Source organism: Acipenser ruthenus, chromosome 10 (assembly GCF_902713425.1).
Source record: "Acipenser ruthenus chromosome 10, fAciRut3.2 maternal haplotype, whole genome shotgun sequence".
NCBI classification, from domain to species: Eukaryota; Metazoa; Chordata; class Actinopteri; order Acipenseriformes; family Acipenseridae; genus Acipenser; species Acipenser ruthenus.
This window is the reverse complement of record NC_081198.1, coordinates 39,455,056-39,476,118: the sequence shown is the minus strand read 5'-3', so window position 1 is coordinate 39,476,118 and position 21,063 is coordinate 39,455,056. Positions and strand designations below refer to the sequence as shown.

The window sequence follows — 21,063 nt, the reverse complement described above, 5'->3', positions numbered from 1 at the left end:
CTCTTTTCATGTAAAATGTTTGCTTGTTTGTCTATTTAAATTCACCACAGGGAGGCAGCACTGAGCCAAAGCATAGAAAACTGCATTATTTCTACCTAATCTTGTATCTGATAAAAATAAAAGATTGGAGGGTATCAATTCATGTATAATATTTACTGTATGTATAATGTAGACTATTTATATTTGCATATAGGAACATTCTACAGATATTTCATCTGAATGGACCACCTTGTGAACAATTAGGCATTTATACAATAATGTATTCTGCTCCAGTTTACTTACTAGTCCAAACAAAGACTAATATGAAGAACCAGGAATCTTAAAAGAAGATTTTACTTACAAACAATCCACTTCTCCATAGCATCCAGAGAAAGATATTCGCATGGCATCTGGAATGGAACAAAATTGTTAGTCTTCACTATAGAATCTCCATGCTAAAATGTTAAAACAATCTGGAAGCACAGAAATCGAATATGAATGCTAAATCTTTAGCATCTATGCAATGAACCCCTTTTTTAATGAACAAATGCCTTCTGGGCCACTAAGGTTCATGAAATATCAGCATTTGTTTGACAATGAATAAGTCTAATAGTTACATACTGAACTAGCAATGATTTTGGAAACCAAGAAATGGCACAACTCGCTCCTCCTGTATCTGTTCGCCTCCCTCTTGGCACCACCCTCCCCTGTAGTCTTTTCTACTTCCTTTCCTCTACTGCTCCCTACCTTGACTCTTTAATATCCCCGTAATACTCTCCCCTCATTCCTGTCCTCTGTCTCCTCCCTCTTGCCACAAATATAACTCCTCCAACCTCATCTCTCTGTCTCTCCCCCTTTCCTCTGTTCACCCTACACCCGTGCTCTCTCCGACGCCCTCTGGAACTGTCGCTCGGCTTCCAGCAAGGCTGACTTCATCTCTGCCTTTGCCTCCGTCCTCTCTCTTGACTTCCTAGCTCTCACTGAACCTGGATCTCCCCTGATAACACTGCCACTCCAGCCGCCCTTTCCTCTCTCTCTGTTCTCTCCCACTCTCCTCGCCCCTTTGGACGGGGTGGGGGAACAGGACTTCTGCTCTCTCCCTCCCTGCTCTTTTCTGTCCCCCCTGTTCTCTCCTCTCACTCTGTTAGCACCTTTGAGTTTCATGCTGTTGAAATCACCTCCCCTTGTTGCCGCCTCCTCATTGTTCTCTATCGCCCTCCTTCTTGTCTTCCTCCTCTCCTCCCTCCCCTCTCCCTCCATCCCTGTTGTTCTACAAGGTGACCAACATCCACCTCTCCAACCATATCCACTCTGCTGGATTTCTCCCCCTTCTCCACTCCTTTGCCTTTTGTCTCTCCTCGTCACCCCCGACTCACGCAGCAGGCCGTCAACTGGACGTCGTCTTCACCGGGGACTGCTTGCCCCCCACCCTCTCTGTCACTCGACATCTCTGACCACTACTTTATCATCTTCTTTGTCACTCCATTCCCTTCCTGCTCCGCCAAACCCCTCTGTCTCCTTCCGTCAAAACCTCAGTTCAAACCCCGTTCTCTCTGCTGCCCTCTCGCACCACACCTCTATCGACTCCTTCTTACAACTCTCTGTATAGAAACTTTACATTCCTGCTAGCTGAGGAAGACCAATGCATCCAAATTGGGCTGCAATGTTACACTGAGAGCAAACTATTTAATCAATTAAGACTTAACAAAGCTGGAAACCTCAGCTAGTACGTATGGCAAGGAAACATGTCTTACAGTGTCTGATTGAGCAGGGTTAAGCATTGTGCTCGGAGCGCTTATAAGACTGAGTAACTGGGCATTGCGCCACTGATCAGCGGAGAGATTTCGCCGAGGATACACCATCTGAAGTGAAAGCAATGCATCGGACAAGGCCTGCAAAAATAAAAATAAAAAAGTTGCTTTGACAAATTAGTATTAAATACAGCGTACTAAAATATGATTTTACATATACTGTACATATATTCTATGGATGAAACAAATATCTAAATGACACATCATGAAAAAAATAGTAGAGATTAAAATTAAAAATGTAATGAATCAAAGATATACATTATAGAACCCTTAAATTCCAATTCCAGTTTTGAAACTTGTATAGTAATAATTTGAACATATGCATATATTCAAATTATTACTAAGCCTTTGCTGCACTGTGCAACATTATTTTGAAGATCTTGCAGATACCAAAAGGTTTTTACCTTGTTATGGGGCACAAATTCTTCCATCATCTTCTTCAAAGGATTTTCATAGTCAACAATCATCTGTCCAAGCCTGGGATACTCTCGGTCACTGGCCATTTGAAACAAAAAATAAATATCTTTCTATCTATCAATTAATCTAGACTTGATATGGTTTTGATTCTTGTGTTAACACAGATTTATTTTGCAAAACTAAAGCAGTACACACATGTATGGAGGGTCCTCAATCACATGCATATTTGTCAAGTTTGTTACAAACAGTTTCAAGTGCTATCTGTAAGGCCTTAAGGAAACTAGGAATCTATGAATAAAGGTTGGCGAGGATTATTATACCCACTGGGCAAGGATAAAAACAAATATTACAGATGTCAGTTCTATAAAAAAGCAGGTCCCAAGGTCTACATAAACAGCATGTAGAACAACAAACATACTTTTATATAAAAATAAAAAAGATACAAACTTTCCTGGCATTACAAATAACAAAGCATAACAAAAAGCAAGATGCGGATGTTTTGTATGGTCAGGGCTTTAAACAATGTAGCAGTGAAACCTTTCATTTTTTTATTTTTACTGGACAACACTGGTAATGGAACCTGACTGACATAGCCTCATCTGGTGTCAAAACCTACACTAACAGTATGAGAAATAACTTCCAACAAAATAAAATGTAAAAAACTGACACCCCGTGTTCAGGAATATTCAGACAACTTTCACCAGAACTGATTAAGCTGAAAATGTAAGCATGCCAGATATCACCATATCCCCTTTGCCTTGACTAATAGCCGCTTTTAAAAAGCATGCAATACTAATAATTAGAAAATGGAATAAAGTCTATACCTTGACCCATGTGTCATTTCATGGGCATAATTGTACAGTCCAATGATTGCTTTTCTTTCTTCAATCCGAGACAGCAGCATCATCAGTGTAGTGTAGGCAACAATTAAATCTAGGTAGTTCTTGGTAAGATCGAAATTGACTGTCTGTAAGAAAAAAGTAAACAAGCAGAAGTTAGACAATCTGCAAACATGTGTTATGTATTTTACTGTAATTAAACTCAAACAACTTACAATGTCAAAGAAGACTTGGCACGCATCAATAGTGTTCAAGAGTTCAGAAACATGGTCCTTAAAGAAAAGGAAGAACATTTTCAAACAGAATCCTAGACATTAAATGTGTTAAAATGTTTAGGGTACACTGTTCAGAAAATACAGTTTCTTTCTAGGAAGTTGGATTGATATAAATTTAATAAATTTATGTAACTATACTGTTAATGTGATTTAAATTGCAATTGAACAGACGAATTAATGATAATGAATTTGGCCTTGGGTGCTGACAGCTATCTGCAATGTTGACCGACTAGCGAAAACACGATGACATCATGTAGTCTAGTGCTGCGGATAGGAAGTGGCTCGTAGGGCCACCTCCACCCAAAAGACAAAGCCGCCAAACCATGATGGGGAAAAATAAAAATGATGAATAGTTAATGCAACAACTGCAGTGGCGCAATGCCACCTACCTCCAAAAATAGGAAAAGGATGAATGAAAAGTAAGAAGCTGAAACACAGACCCGGCTCCCGTGCATGAAATGCACTGAGGGAGAACCCAGCCTCTCCAGCTTGCCATGCACCCTGCAGAAAATAAATACTAACTGCCCGGTCCTCAGGTGAAGAAATAAAACGGCACTTGATTAAGGCACTGTGAAAATCACTGGAATTTTCTTTAAAATTCACGGCAGTGTCACGGGTAAAGTGTCGTACTTCACAGAATGTGCACGGAACTATTTTATAAATTATGTGTACAGATTATTATTAAACATCAAATATAGAGATAAATGCACTGACATCATCAAAATCGGTGCTGTAATTAACAGCCTGTAGGTAAAGTGTATCTGCAAGGACAGCTGTCAGTTCTAGTACATAAGATGCATGTTCACCATCTAGGTTTTGTAAAACAAATACAATGTATAACCCATACTGATCTTAGGCATCGGTCGACTCGTCAGTGACCACTGACAAGCAACCAGACTGTTTTACCAATTCCATAATCTTCTGTTTGTGATACTCTGCAACTTTAGGTAAGTATTCATGTCTCAGCTGGGCTGATGAATGAATCACTCCAACATTTGCTACAATCAGTCTGAATTTACGTAACTACTTCCCATTTGTCAAGAGGGATATTTGCGCAAACAAACGCCTCTGTGCTTCATGGTTTTCAGTGGACTTTTGGAACATGGAAGTCACCGTTTTTTGTTTCTTTGCAAGTAAAGCAGTCGCAGTACTGCTCTGGATTTCCACCTTTCTCTTTCGGTGAATACTTGAATCTAAATGCCTGTCAACAGCCAATTCTCGGTAGTGATCTACAGTAACATTGCAGGACTTACAGAAGAGCTTACCTCCATCACTGTGTAAAACTCCTGCTGGGTACTGCTTTACGTGATCTGTTGCAGACACATTTTTAGCCTTTTTAGAGACATCCATTTTCTTGTTTACAGTATGTAGTATTTTAAGTTCCTGCCTAGAATGCATATTGTCACATGACAAGCACTGCACAGCACTATGTGCATGGTGAATAGTACATGCAGGCACACAGCAGAGCTGTACAGTTTTGTTAATGTGACTTTTTGTATGAAATACAAATAATTATGAAATAATTTATTTTTATTTCTTAAGAATATTGTAAAAATTGCGGTATTGGGCTAATGTCACGATTTACACAGGGCCTTCTCCCTCCAGAAATACAATGTGTTTTCCAGGTAAATTTTAAATATGCAAGTGCATGCTAAAATGGTACTTACCTTAAATTCCATGACATCAACAAAGGTGAAGTAATATAAAGCAAGGTTCTTTAGAATTTCTGACTTTTCTTTTTGTAGTTGTGCAAGCTGTTGCTGTAACATAAATATAGAAACAGCAGTAAACAGGTGTGACCAGGATTATACTGCAGCAGAACCAAACATATCAACAGGGTTCATTTTAGCAATAGCCAAAAATTAACTTACAATAAAGTGCAGGTTTAGATTGTTGCAAACACCATTAACAAGTTGCCAAATAAAAAGTGACCATGTCGGCTTTTTTTTTTTTTTTTTTTTTTTTATGTATATTTACAGGAAATTAACACACTGAGGCAGAGGCCTGTTTACGAGAGGGTCCTGACTAGATCATTTTAACAAATAAGTCACAAAAAGTATTTTGTCTTGGTATGCCGAAGTTGATGTGCGTAAAGTCTGAAGTAAATTTGAATGCAAAGCAAGGTTAGTGTAGACTAGATATTATGCATGTTTTACTTCAGTAATTATAAGGTTTGAGTCGTGTTAGGCTATTTCACAAAGGCTAACCCCATCATTATTTAGGCATCTGCCAATTAACTATATTAATGACCCTTAAAAGCATTGCAATTCTTGATGCAGAATATCCCCATTAGTCACAGTTGTAAAGTGAACTCAATGGGGTATTATACAGTATAGCATAAATTGTAAACCTATCATGTTACAACTACCGCATACATGCAGTAACCGAAAGGGTGTGGGATTTTAAATAGAAAAATGACTTCTCAGAGACTTTATATGTTGTTTCTCAAAATCTTTGTTGCAAAAGTGGTTGTAGAGAATTACCAATAATGAAATGGGCACTTAACCTACCTCAGTGTGTAATTACAAGGAAGTTGTATAAATATAAATAACTTAAATTTTTTTTTTAAACATGAATACTTGCAACAGTAATACAGGATTGCTTTAAAAGTCTTTAAGATCTATAGGTTTATTTTTTGCAGAAATGTTTTGAAATCTATTTTAAGGCAATCTACCACCTTTTTTTCAAAAAAAGTCAGACTGCTTTTTCAACAGGTTGGCTGTTTCCAGTCTACTTTTACATATGATATGTCAATAGTTAAACAGTTTGGTAACAAAGCTTGTCAGGTTAAATTATTGATTTAGTGAACTTGCCTTGAAAGATCAAAATGACCAGACTTAAACCACACATGCTTGTGAAAAGTGTAAATGTTTCATAAGCAGAAAAAAGGGTGCTGACATAACATCATCTATTTAGCATTAAGGGTAGTAATTCCCCCCCCCCCCCCCAGAAAAATAGCTGCTGAGGATAGAATGATGCAATCAACTAAAAGACTGTGCACCAGAATACATACCACCACGTGGAGGTATTCAATTAAATAGATTTCTTTAGTCAAGAATCTAAGAATTTTAGGTTATGTAATTCAGGGATTTAGTTATTTTCTTTAGTTCTTATTTTTCAAAGTCAATCTCAGCTCATAACAATTACAGGTACACTCCACTTATAACGGACTGGTGGGGTCAATGGAAATCAGTCATTTATAAACGAAGTACGTAGTAAACACAATGCTGTATGTAACTGTGAATATAAGTACCTTAAATATTTACTCTCTGTAGACATGTCAAATGTTAAAAATTGTTTGTTGTCCCAGTCAAATAAATACATGAATACCAGTAAATATCAACAATACAAGAAAGCTCAACTACCAAAGAATGGGAGTTTATTATTTTTAACAAAACACGCCCCTGTGGGCCATACAATGCAATACGTAATACAATTTTACGAATTTATATTTTGGCTAAATGCAATTAAAATTGTGTATGTTATACGTTTAAACTGTACAACGGCTGTGCCAACAAAAACATAGAAGAATAAAAGCAAACAGCAACTGTTTTCCTGCCTGACGTCACAAATGCCACTGTGACCATCATTTACTGTCCCGGATGTACCTTATTTGCACAAAATATCTACCTGTGGAACAGGACAACTGTACATATTAAACAGCTCTGTATGTATTAAGCTGTACGTATTAAACACAAAAGACCTGCCTGTGGAACAGGAAAACTGTACGTATTAAAACGGTATATGAGTTATAAGCGAGTCAGTTTTAACCACAGTAATTCCCCATTAAAGCCCATGTTTAGCAGGAACATGCTTTCTCAATACATTGTAAACAGTCTGGTTGTAAACGTTCTAACAGGATCCATTATAAATGGAGTGCACCTATATTAGATATTTTAATATATTACATATCGTGCATATGACATTTCACTATTAGTCAGTGGTTTATTACTTGAATAGAAGGAAGGATGATCAGTTGGATGAATTGGTGATCTGAGATGTTAGGCTACACTTTTTAATCTAGGAATCCAAGAACAAGTTTTATCAATTTAAATATTACATTTTGCTTCAGAAATTGTTTTACCTTAATTAGTGTATAGTAAGTATGTTCTTTTCATAATAGAGAAATTAATTTCAAATTACAGGTAAGCTTGTTACCTTTGCAAAGAAAGCAAATGTATAAATTCTTGGATTTCCAACGATCAAGTATTAGAAATATGTAATATAAAAGAGTAACAATTAGCTTAAACAAAAAATAACAAAAAAACAAACAAACAAAAAAAATCCAAAAAGGTTCAAACTTACCAAAAGAATATCCAGAAAAAGCCAAGTTACGCATGCAAAATAAAATGTAGAACCAAAAACATAAAACAATACAGTAAGAGAAACTTAGAGACCAAGTTACATGTGATGCAGCAGTAATGCATTCCAAATAAGCGGTTAAGTCATTAAAACACTATAGCATGAGGCACAAGTGCATGTTAAATCCTTTAAACAAAACATTTCACATACAAGCAAGCCAAATTGACTTAGCGGACAATACAGTTTACACCAACAGAAATGCATCAAATGATTTTTTGAAAGATGTTCCTTTAAAACTGGGATTTAGGGATGTTTATTTTTATGAATTGAAAACAAAACAAAAAAAAAAAAACACTTGTTTTGGCACATAAAGATTTATTTTGATAGAGAAGGAAATAGATACATTTTTATTTCCTGGTTATCTGTCTCAATTGTGTTCTAAAAACGAAATCAGCTGCCGAGGTCAGGAATGAGGTCATTTAAAGTGGGTGTGTAAAAAGACTACACCCACATTCCAGGCCAAGTTACAGTGCTGTTCAAACCCTCAACAGAACACAGCAGAGGGCAGGATCTCTTTTGTTTGTTTGGCTATGGAGGGCCATAGTCATAATCTGTCAGTTTGCAATTTCATTACCAAGTGTGGGCAGTTTTTTTTGTCACACACTGTAACTGACAATGTTGTTAAGATTCAAAGTAGTAACTATTAAGAATAACTAATAATAATATGGTGGGAATCAACAGGATCCAGCGAGTCCGAATTCTTAATGAAAAGTAGAAAGGCATTAAATAAATAAATAAATATGAACAGAAATGTAATACAATAAAACTGATGAGGCTGGAGGCATGTACTGTAAATACAGTAGTCCAGTAGCTACTTAAAACCTCAGTTGTGTGTAATTTCTAACCATTAACAAATATTGACTTTTTTTTAAACTAATGTTAAACTATAAAACCATTTCATGATTAGTGCCTTTTAGCAAACCACTGATATGCCAGATATATTTGAAATATCATAAATGATACAAGGATGTGGAAAACACATTACAGGAAAACTTACAGTATACAATTAGCAGTGATTTATATATTGAGGAATCTTTATATATTGAAGAATCACAGAAGAAACTTACCTGCTTACAGATAAAAAGGTACTTACTGCTGTGACACAGTGCTTAATCAAGCAAAATAAAGTCCGGTAAATAAAGTTTACTGCACTGTAATATTGTATATTTGTACTACCACAAACAAACGTATGTCAACAATAAGAAAACAATAAAAGGTGTATGTATTTATTAAACTTTGAATAACTGCTTACAGAAACAAGATACTTTATATACTAATTATTCAGCATATTCACAAGGAACACAGAGATTATATACATTGTAATGTACTTGAAACGGAAATTAAATTTGTACAGTACTATATTAACCTGGTTACAAATTAATGGTGTAGCTCCTGTAGTATTAAAATATATGCCTCTCCTCCTAATTAGCATTAGTACCATTTCATTGCACCCTACAATGTACACTGTAAAATAAATTGGCAAGAACAAAATACTTATTTTATACTGCTTCTACATTTAAAATATAGTTTTGTTCTGACTCCAGCACAACTGTTCAGCCGTCACAGAAAACACATCCCTAATGTACACGGCAGTGTTCCTCATAGCCCACTATACACATATTAATGAACAAGAAATAATATAAAAATATATATATATATACATATTTACAAAAAAACACATATAGTCTTTTGTAGAGAGCATGGAAGAGAGAGCAGTACTACAGAATCACATTTACTGTATTCCTCATAGTAGAGCAGTCTAGTACCAATAGAAAAGCATGCTTATTTCACCACTTACATTGTTGTTGCGTGTTTCCACAGCTGGGAATTTTCTGACAATGAACTTGACAGCAGACTCAAGGTTTTTGTCTATAAGGTATGACGGCTTTGCTTTGGGGTCTCCACATGCCTAAAATAAGAGTAGAAATAATAAAAACAGATACAAATGCTATAGTAGGAATACCTTTGTAAGCAAAGCTACAGTAGTTACTATAGTAGAGTAAAACACGGATTGGTTTTCAGTGGACAGGTGACAAGATGAGAAGGCAAGGTGCAGGGGTTTGTCACAGCTGGATATGCAATGGGAGAAAGAATACAAAGATGCTCTGCTACGGAAAGATACTGTATGGGAAGTTTCAAAGCAGTTAGTGCAACACAGCGGAGGGTGAAAAGACTCAGTCCTATAGGAAGAAAAGGTGAGTTTTTAGTTTACTTTAAAGTGCCAACACAAGGCTCTGATTATCTGAAACAATGCTGTAAAAAATTAGACAAAGGTGCAATTGAGGTAGGACTGTGCATGGTTCATGGGATGCATGCATGTTGTGCTGTTTTGTGAAATAAATGTGTGTTTCTCTAACTACATTCCTTTTTTTCCCCCTCCAGTCCGCTTATATACCTGGCATCCAAATGAAGGAGTAAAGTCAGGATTACTCACTTACTGTAATACTGTTTACAGAAAACTTTATCAATCATGTAACACTAAAGATGGAAGAAACGCAGTATTCTCAATGTCTAAACCTGCTGCAAAAACTGTCCCAAAACACAGGTAAGGGAAGGGGGTTAATACAAGACCAGGTCACACATCACATCACAGTGCTGTTCATGTTTACTCATCGTTTGTTAGTAGTTTGGCTGTTACCTAAATTAAATTACAAATTTCAAGAAAGATGGATTTTATTTACAACCTCACCTTTACTTTGTCTAAAACTGCAACATTATTTAAAATATATATTTTTTAAATTGCCAGCTTTATCTTGGCCAAATCACAGAAGGAAGAAAGGAAGAAAAAAAAATAAAAAAATAAAAAACTGGTCCTGTAGTATAGTCATGCAATCTAATTTAATACTTAAGTCGGATTTAATGTCTAAATTACATAACTTATTAGAACTGATGTCATGTGGCGCTTCCATCCACATTAATTATCCAGCTTAAATATTAACAGACTACAATATATCATTTCTTTATCAGTAACTAGAATAAAAAGTAACTGAATGAAAGGTTTAGAAAAGTAAAATTCTAAAAAGGCAAATTTAAGTTTCAGTACTAAATTACCATTATTAAACAAGTCACAGTGGTCTTTAAATGCAGTATATTAAACACACTATATTTTTTGTCTTTTATACAGTTTATCACTGCATTTATATTTGTAGGTGACCATGGAGATTACCAAATCCCTAGTTCCTAGCTACAAAAGCCTGATTATGAGCAATCTCATGCATGGATTAGTTATACATTTGTTAAGAGAATTTTTTCTTTGTACCGTGTATATCCATGATAAGACTTAACAATATAACAAGCTTACCATGGAGTTTACCTGGGACTGCTCAGCTGTCAGGCAAAAAAAGACAGGGCTGTCTCAGCTCTATTTACAATGTACTGTTTAGATAAGAATCACATTTCCTCTTACTGTATTAGCATTTATTTGATCTGCCAATAGCCTTGAATTCTACTTCTGAATTGTGAATTACAAAGAGAGAGAAGTCATGGAATGTGATACTGGTCAGAAAGTGGGAGAGGGGAGGGGGGAGGGGGGGAGGGAGGTGAAAAGCTTTGCAAACCTTCCAAACTTGTCCTTGCTGGGGAAGCATTGTAACAAAAAGAGAGAAAATTACACATAAACACAGGTTGCCAACATCTAACATGCAATTCTAATTTCAAACATTTAGCTTTGGAAACAAATGCATTATATTTTTAACTTTACTAAACAATGTAATTTACAAAGCTCAAATATGCATATAATTTTGTTCCCACAGCTAACATACACACCATGCTATATTGATTATTGTGGCAGTTGTGTGTATTTATGAATTCAATTCATGTTTCACAGAGGTTCAGGTAGTATGTGATTAGTAAAAGGATCAACACATGCAAGTAAAACAAAGGAGATCAATACGGTACTTTTTGTCTAGGCCAATGAATAATTTAATACCTAAAGAGAAAAAAAAATGTTCAAAGCATAAAAAATATATATATTTTCATACAGAAGCGAAGTTTATCATAAACAATGTCATGCCTCCAACTGGTATCTCAATAGTTTGGTTAATGTCTGCCAGTAAAGATGAATTATTGTTTTTAACATTATTATTATTTGTTTATTTAGCAGACGCCTTTATCCAAGGCGACTTACAGAGACTAGGGTGTGTGAACTATGCATCAGCTGCAGAGTCACTTACAACTACGTCTCACCCGAAAGACAGAGCACAAGGAGGTGAAGTGACTTGCTCAGTGTCACACAGTGAGTCAGCGGCTGAGGTGGGATTTGAACCGGGGACCTCCTGGTTACAAGCCCTTTTCTTTAACCACTGGACCATACAGCCTCCTATGCAGTTTACTATGTCAATGCACGAGTTCACATAAATTATATCTAATACAGCAGTTACTGATAGCTTAACTCAGTTAAAGAGTAAGTAGCAAGGTAATAATAATAATAATAATAATAATAATAATAATAATAATAATAATAATAATGAGGATTTGACAACTGGTTTTATTATTTTAGGTCTAACCCCTATTATATCTTGACAGTCCCCTGGTAACCTGTTCTGTTGTACCTTTATGTCTATTTTATAAATTAAAATGTATCTAAATTATTGGACAAGTTTGTATAATTTAATGTTCTATTAATTTAAAACAAACAAGATTATGGGACAGTTTAAAACAGTCAAATCATTCCACAAGTAATAGTCCCAACTCACAATTGCATTTGTGGTCCCTGAATGGCTGTCATCAAACCACTGATAGTTCCTTTTTATATCACAACATTTGCATGAATGGCCAATGCAGTTTTCAGGTTTAAATAACTATATTAATACTGCAGTCAGCTTCTTCAGAAGGCTTTGTTGTTTTAATGTCATTTTGAAAAAACTAACAGCACAGTTCGCAACCGTTAACAATGTATTTTAACAACTGGAATTTTAAATCCATACTGTGGCTAACTGGAGCAGAATCTAGCACAATCTTTCTGGTGGCTATTTGCTGAACAGATGAGCTTATGGATGCAGACTAGGGGAAAATTATAATAATAAAAACATTGAGAAACAAAATGTTATACAAAGTTGTTAAAGCAGTGTGTCTAAAAGACAATTATGAATTGCTAATAAAAACACAAATCATACACTAGTGAAAATATACAGTAAAGCTACCGAATACATGCGTTTAAAGTCTGCTATGTAATCATGAACTTCAAATTAACTATGCATGAGTCATGCAAATGTTTCCAGAGGTGGTTCTTTGCCAGAATAACAATGTTTCGATTCTTAGAGTGAAATCTTTCATGCAGGCCTGCAAGAACAGCATCATACAGAAATATGGCGTTTTTATAAATGAGTCTGCTTCAATTTAAAAAATGTATCATTGGTATTTTAATGCTCTTAATTATTGTGTTCGTTAGTCAAAATGTATTATTGTTAATCCTATTTTCCACATGGCTACTCATTCAGCCACGAGGCATTCATTATTATTTGAATCTATATTTTAAAGCTGCAGTGTTCCACAATCATATTGGTCAAATATAATTTCTGATGACATAATTTTACCAATGTATTTCATTTCAGGTGCAGGCACACAAGCTTCCTCCCTCCTTGAAGCCTTTCCACTCTGTCACTGAAACACTGCTTGTAGCAGCAGGAGGTTACATGTGGCCAACACCCTTGATTGCAGTTCAGGGAAGCTGTATATTGTTCTTTGTACTTGTAATAACACATTTTTTGGCAGTTATGTTGTTATTTATTTTATTTAATTTATTTGGCAGACACCTTTATCCAAGGCGACTTACAGGTGTTACAGGGCAGTACAGGGTTACAATGCAAGGTCAATATTTAAATACTGTATGGTTTACAGCAAGTGCAAATTGTACTACTAAGATTTTTGCTGGAGGAGTGAATACATATAGGCAGTGTGGCATCTATGGTTTTTCCAAGTTCACAGCTGTCCACTGGGAACTTGGAAACATGGTGTGTATATGAATGGGCAGCAAGGATCAAAGTTATACAAATCTGGTAAAAACAGACAATTATCCAGGTCTTATAGCAAAAACAATTGACCAGAGAAGTCCAGATCTTTAACCCACCTGGGCAATGTAATGATTAAGCTATAAGCTACTGTACTGTAAATCAGTGTGGCACAGTGGTTCTACGAGCCAATCAGTGTTTCCATTAACTGGTAAATACCTGTCAAGAGAAGGTTTCAAAAGCTAGTTGATGGGCAGAGACTGAAGCCGCCTGTCAGTTTGACTAGCAGCAAAAGGTCTGTAACAGGCAGCTAGAAACATTGACTGTCACTAACAAGAGCGAATGAGTGTGCCTCTAGACCAGTGGTTCTCACTCTTTGGACTCCGCCCCCTTCCTCTTGTCGGTGGTACTTGACACCCCCACTCCACACACATGTACATCTACCAGTAATAAATCCACCATGCCACTGGCTTCTCTGTATGTCACTGCTGTTGTGATTCTTCCTTTTTTTTTTTTTTTTGCACCAGCCACCAATCCATCATAATAACAGCAAACTTAATGCTGCAAATAATAGGTTTACTGATTGTGTCCAACGCTGATAAATAATGTACACCACCAGATGGCATCGGACTTAAAAGCTTAAAAGGTACCAGTCAGATGCACAGCGCCATCTAGAAACTGACATGCCAAGAGGTGTCAGCAGTACGATTTGCTTTAAGTGAATATATATAGAAAACACTAGCGGAGACTTTTGAGTAAATTGTTGATACTCATAATGCATCACAGTAGAAAAATGCAACATGTCTAAGACTTTTGAACAGCAGTGTGTGTGTATATATATATATATATATATATATATATATATATTATATACATATACACACACACACACAGTGCTCACCCGTTATAACGTGCCTCGTTATACTAAGGAATTGGTTATAACAAAGTAGGATCTTGGCTCCCATTTGCTCCATAATGCCACTACAGTAGCCCTTTTATACTCGTTATAAGGCAGAACACAAATAGCACAGTCTTTATTTACCGCATCACCAAAAGTTGTGCTGCAGTTTCAAACATGGCAAATGAAAAAGAACTCTGTGTGATATGCAAGATTAACATATATAAATAAAAACACAGGATCAACACAGCAGCTCTTGAGTCTCTATTTAAAAGTTTTAGACAGCAAAAAGTAAACAAACCAGATTATGCGTGTGCATGCATAGTGCTCTCTATAGAAAGCTATCTGGGTCAGAAAAGCGTTGTGCTGCTTTAGCGCGAATGAGAATCTCAGGACAGAAAAAAGGCAAAGGTAATTCTGAAATGCCTCGCTTAAACAGTGCCCAACTTGCTGAAAATGTTGTGTAGTGATTTTTATACAGATTGTGTATATTATATATTTTTTGTTGTGACTTTGTTATGTGGAATGTAACAAATGAGAACCAAAACGGTGAGTCTTTTTCCCCTTCATTTTACAATGCAATTCTTCCACATTTGTTTTATTTTAAGTGTTTAAAGTTAAATTTCAGTTTTTGTTTGGTTTCGTTCAGCTACAATAAGGCACAAGTAAACCTCATGTTATTACTTTATGAAAACGTGTCGATGGCCACGTTTACTGTGAAGAAATGGCAATGGCAAGGAATGACAAATTAAAAATTGTCAACTTTATGTACTATTTATTTTGGGAATAAACAAAACAACGTTTAACTTGAACTGCTATTTGGCATCCTTTGTTTTGTAGTTAATTCACTGGGGTAAAGCAAGTCCTACACAACTTATTCTTTACTCCTTGGATATTTTTCTACTTTAACGTGTTACATATTGTAAGGTCTTGCTGTAAAATAAAGGTGCACACACACACAGGGGCCACAGCCACTCCCCCTGCCGCTATGCTCTCTCTGCCTGTGTTCACAGCAATATAATAGCTTTTATTACTTTTTTGAAAGACGAATGAATATCCAATCGAATATTTAAATTATGAGCGAATATCCGAACATGAAAATCCTGTGTTTGTCCCAGCACTAATATATATATATTGCTTTGCAAAAGTATTCAGACCCCTGACCAATTCTCTCATATTACTGAATTACGAATGGTACACTGAAATTTCGTTCTGTTTGATATTTTATTTTATCAATTATTGTAAGGTGACATTGGTTTTATGTTGGGAAATATTTTTAAGAAAAATAAAAAACTTAATTATTTTGCTTGCATAAGTATTCAACCCGTGCTGTGGAAGCTTCCAGTTTACACCGATGAAAGAAATTGCCCCAACGAGGACACAATTACCTTACCATTGGCCTCCACCTGTGAACCATTAAAGTTGCTGTCACATTTTCTGGATAAAAACCCCACTGCTGAAGGATCATTGGTCAGGCTGTGAATCTGAAGGAAAATGAAGACCAAAGAGCATTCTACAGAAGTTAGAGATAAAGTAATATAAATGCATAGGATTAAGGAAAGGGTACACAATAATATCCAAGTGTTTGGATATCCCAGTGAGCACAGTTGGATCAATAATCAGGACGTGGAAGCTACATCACACCACCCAGGCACTGCCAAGAAAAGGCCGTCCCTCAAAACTCAGCGCTCAAACAAGAAAGAGACTTGTGAGAGAAGCCACAGAGGCCAACAATCACTTTGAAGGACCTACAGAGTTCAGTGGCTGGGAGTGGAGTAATGGTGCACCAGTCAACCATATCAAGAGCTCTGCATAACACTGGCCTGTATGGGAGGGTGGCAAGAAAGAAGCCGTTACTCAAAAAGTACCATCTGAAAGCACGTCTGGAGTTTGCCAAAAAGCATGAGACCCAGCTGTGATGTGGGAAAAGGTTTTGTGGTCAGATGAGACCAAGTTAGAGCTTTTTGGCCAAAACTCAAAGCGCTATGTGTGGCGCAAACCTAACACTGCCCATGCCTCAAGACACACCATCCCTACAGTGAAGTATGGTGGTGGCAGCATCATGCTGTGGGGATGCTTCTCATCAGCAGGGACTGGGCATCTTGTTAAAATTGAAGGAAGAATGGATGGAGCAAAATACAGGGAAATACTGCAAGAGAACCTGCTTCAGTCCACTAAAAAACTGAAGCTTGGGAGGAAATTCACCTTTCAGCAGGACAATGATCCCAAGCACAAGGCCAAAGCAACATTGGAGTGGCTCAAGAACAAAAAGGTGAATGTCCTACAGTGGCCCAGTCAAAGTCCTGATCTCAATCCCATTGAGAATCTGTGGCACTATTTGAAAATTGCGGTCCACAAGTGTCGTACAACCAACCTGAACAACCTGGAGCAAATCTGCCAAGAAGAATGGGCCAAAATCACTCCAACACTGTGTGCAAAGCTGGTACATACTTACCCCAAAAGACTTAAAGCTGTTATTGCAGCGAAAGGTGGCTCTACCAAATATTAATGTGTGGGGGTTGAATACTTATGCAAGCAAGATATTTCAGTTTTTTTATTTTTCTTAAAAATATTTCCCAACATAAAACCAATGTCACCTTACAATAATTGATTTTGAGTTTCAGTGTTTTAAAATAAAATATCAAAACAGAACGAAATTTCAATGTACCATTTGTAATTCAGTAATATGAGAGAATTGGTCAGGGGTCTGAATACTTTTGCAAGGCACTGTGTGTGTGTGTGTGTGTGTATATATATATAATTTTAAAAAGGAAAACTGCTGTGTACCATAAGGTGCAAAATCAAAAAGAAAAAGGTAATGTAGGTAGATAAAAATATCCAGCTGAAGAAGGACTTGAGAATTGATCAATTCATATTTTTGTGTACCCACATTACCTTTCTTCTTTTGCACCTTCTGGCTGGTACACAGTAGTTCTAATAATATATATATATATATATTTTAAGAAATGATAATGATAATAGAATTCTAAGGGGAAATACATATCATTCTGCTGCCTGCTTTGTTTAAGCCCAAAAAGCTACTACACTCAGGGTTCTCCCTCGGCCTTTTCAGCCGGGTGGCTGTTGCCGCCCACCTGAAAAAACCCGATCCACCTGTCTTGCAGATGCTACTGTGCCTTTAACAATAAGGATTGACTTTGCTTCTAGCAAACTAGATCAGTTGCGCGTTGCTGGGTGAAAAAAAAATTATTGGAACCACATGGCAGCTGTGTTACGTCTTGACACAACATTTAACCAATCCGAGAGTTGAAGGGGCGGATTTTCTGTGTTAAGAACTTCGAGAGGCTAAAAAGTTAAAAAATGACTTCTAAAAAAAAAAAAAAATTATTATTACAGGGGGTCAAAATAAGCCGGCAATCGGCACAATCCACCACCTAATACTATATTTGCGCCGGCTACTTTATTAAAAAAAATATCAAGATTATTTTTTGGTATTATCATCAAGTCCATTTTTGGTCATATTATTGTACTGTAAGGTGATATATAGCACATAATCGCTATACATATGCACCAAAAAAATAAAAAAAGCGTATTCCTTTGTTGTGATATCGTAACAATATGTAGGCTACCTAGGTGCTTGTGAGAAATATTGGGGGTTCATATATAGAGGCTGTATGCCTTTAAGAAGAAAGACATGATGCGATATCAGCTGAACACTTGTCAGCTGACAAATGCTCAAGTGCAGAGGTGCTGGGTGATTACACTCCGGTTTCATGCAACAGTTATGATGGTGACCAAAAGTGTGAGTATTGTTGTGTTAAAAAAAAAGTTAAAATTAACAGCTGCATTCAAAAAAATGTAGAACAGCAAAAAACTAAAACAGTCATACATTAACAAAATGCCCTGAAAACTTCACATAAATAAAAAGGCTACCTTTTTTTTTGTGAACTCCAATAACCCTACATTATCTTTCCCCAGTCAAATTGTAGCGTGCCTAAATAAGCTTGGTAATTTACCATAATAAAAAACAGTAATAAAAAAGAAAATGTGGAACATAAAAAAGTGCAACCAGATAGTCAATGAAAGACAACACATTATTCAAATTCTTTGTCGTATTATATATTTAAGGTAAGGCAAGTTTATTTTTCTGTTAAAAGTGCTCCCGGCTATAATGTTCTAAAGTCTAAATAACCCACCCCTGTCTGATACCTTATTAAAATGTGGCTGTTACTTTACAAAAAGGCTTAACATACTGTTTTGACTATTTCATGAACTTAAACTATGTTTTCCAAATGTGGAATAATACAAAGTAACCCTCACATACTGTACACCCTTTAAAATCAGTCTGCATTTTGAACCTACTACTGAACATGTTTCAACATGGTGATCACCAATATCACAGCTGAGCAATACAGACCAAAGTTATTATTATTATTATTATTTATTTCTTAGCAGACGCCCTTATCCAGGGCGACTTACAATTTATTTTTTACATACAATTACCCATTTATACAGTTGGGTTTTTACTGGAGCAATCTAGGTAAAGTACCTTGCTCAAGGGTACAGCAGCAGTGTCCCCTACCAGGGATTGAACCCACGACCCTCGGGTCAAGAGTCCAGAGCCCTAACCACTACTCCACACTGCTGTTATGATCTCCATCACACGCAATGTATTACCTGAGAATATATCTTATTGCAGTAATGCCCAGACTGTTAAAATGTAACAAATACATTGTACTAAAATAATAAAACCTACAAAAACACCATAAATAAATCAAATTATGTCCTCTGCTGTACTTTCAAAGCAAAGCATGGCTACATTTAGTATCTTATTTTTCACTCCATTGCATAGTAGTTTGACATCTGAGAGTAAATAACCACAGCTGATGCGGAAAAGCTCATGATACCCTTACTTGCATAAAAAATTGGAACTTTTTCAGTCAAATGGCTTACCGTGTGTACTAAACATACTGCCCCCAATGCATTGCTGCCCAAACTACTAATCACACAATCTTACAACTTAGCATGGTTTAATATTGAATTTAAATGGTCTAATTATATTAACAAGTACAGCTGACACAAACTACAGTATGGGCAAAGTCCCTGAAATCCTAACTTTCAGTGATTTAAATATGCTGGTTGGTATGTTAATTTCTAACCGATACTTTGTGGACAATACTACAGTTACTCTTATGTAGTGATAACATTCTTCAAGAGCTGTAAATTACTGGTCCACAAATAGACTGCAATATTGTAAAAAGACTAACAATGAAAAATAGTGTAATGCATTGGTAGTTTTGCGAATTGAAGACTGTAATCGCGGCAAACGTCAACATCTTTTTAAAATAAAAATGTACTGTAAACACTGTGGCTGCAACATGCACGGATCACTCTCTGCTACAGTATGGTGCTAGTTACTGTAGCCTACATACACGGTTTTAACTACATACATGCTCATAAGAATGCGATAACAAGTAGATCCGATTGTAGGCTACACCATATAGAGATTATATATATATATATATATATATATATATATATATATATATATATATATATATATATATATATAGATAGATAGATAGATATATAGATATATAGATATATATAGATAGATAGACAGATAGATTCAAATAAAATACAACATATAAATAGGAAATTAAAACATTGCCATCTGTTTTTCGCAGGCTGCCTGTACGGTGTCAGTAATACTATTTTCACGGCCTTGGCTGCATTTCTTCCCGTCTACATCCCATTCCTAAATCCAGTCTCTGCCCAGTCATGTTTCATGCTATGGCTCCCAATCGTCTTAACAAAAGGCTAATTAATATATCCGAAATCATTATTTCAATGAGGGGAAGTGTGTTCGTTTCCTCTCCACCTCACCTTTTTGATGTTGTAGATGCGGGTGAGCATCCCGATGCCCCTGTCGTTCAGGATGGTCAGTTTCTCCGCCAGCTTTTGCTGGCTAGGCTGCAGCACTCCCCGCGACATGCTGCCTGCTTAGTGTTTTACAAAAAACGATCCCTTTAAATGTTCCTTCTGTGGTGTATAATGATTAATTTATATTAAATGTCACAATTTAGTGTTTAAATCTTCCCATATTATGGGTAAACAACCTGTCAAAGACCCCTACTCTCCCTCCAGCGTCTCCCTGTTTTCTCTAGGTGTTGCCCTAACTCAGAACGAGGCCGTTTCCTGCAACACCGACGCATATCACGTGACATTACTGAGTGCTGGGCACAGATTGCTTCTATAAATATGGTGCAGGGTCTATTTTGTCTGTATACTGCCAGGTTTCAGTTGCATCCTCTTTGTTTATTTTTTAAATACATAATTAAATGCCACTGGCATAAAACAAATCCTAATTCACCTTGAAAGTGATCACCAATGTATGGCAACAATCATGCTGATTAAATATGTGTGGTTCGTTTGCTTTCTGTTCTGATATACACACACACATGGCAACCGTTAGCACGAGAGATACATTTCATTTCATCTCATTTTGAGGAATTTGCTAATTTCACATGCAAGTATTATTGTACCAGATTCGGTATAACAACATGTAGAGAT

The 21,063-nt window shown here is 36.3% G+C and overlaps 1 protein-coding gene across 6 annotated transcripts in view; it reads right to left on the bottom strand.

The window, feature by feature from the left end:
- Positions 1–20,738, bottom strand: part of LOC117409662 (nck-associated protein 1) — a 47,219-nt gene extending 26,481 nt beyond the window's left edge. For 3 of the 6 annotated variants that reach the window (XM_059032220.1, XM_059032221.1, XM_059032223.1), the window contains exons 1-9: positions 20,377–20,738; positions 11,241–11,258; positions 9,482–9,592; positions 4,989–5,081; positions 3,262–3,318; positions 3,032–3,174; positions 2,195–2,285; positions 1,734–1,871; positions 341–389 (exon numbers count right to left, since the gene is read on the bottom strand). In XM_059032220.1, coding sequence (XP_058888203.1) covers positions 341–389; positions 1,734–1,871; positions 2,195–2,285; positions 3,032–3,174; positions 3,262–3,318; positions 4,989–5,081; positions 9,482–9,592; positions 11,241–11,258; positions 20,377–20,484 — 808 coding nt within the window. In that variant the 5' untranslated portion in view covers positions 20,485–20,738. The remainder of the gene's footprint in view (positions 1–340; positions 390–1,733; positions 1,872–2,194; positions 2,286–3,031; positions 3,175–3,261; positions 3,319–4,988; positions 5,082–9,481; positions 9,593–11,240; positions 11,259–20,376) is intronic. The other 3 variants (XM_059032222.1, XM_059032224.1, XM_059032225.1) reach the window with 3 other exon arrangements.
- Between the last annotated feature and the right edge of the window lie 325 nt (positions 20,739–21,063).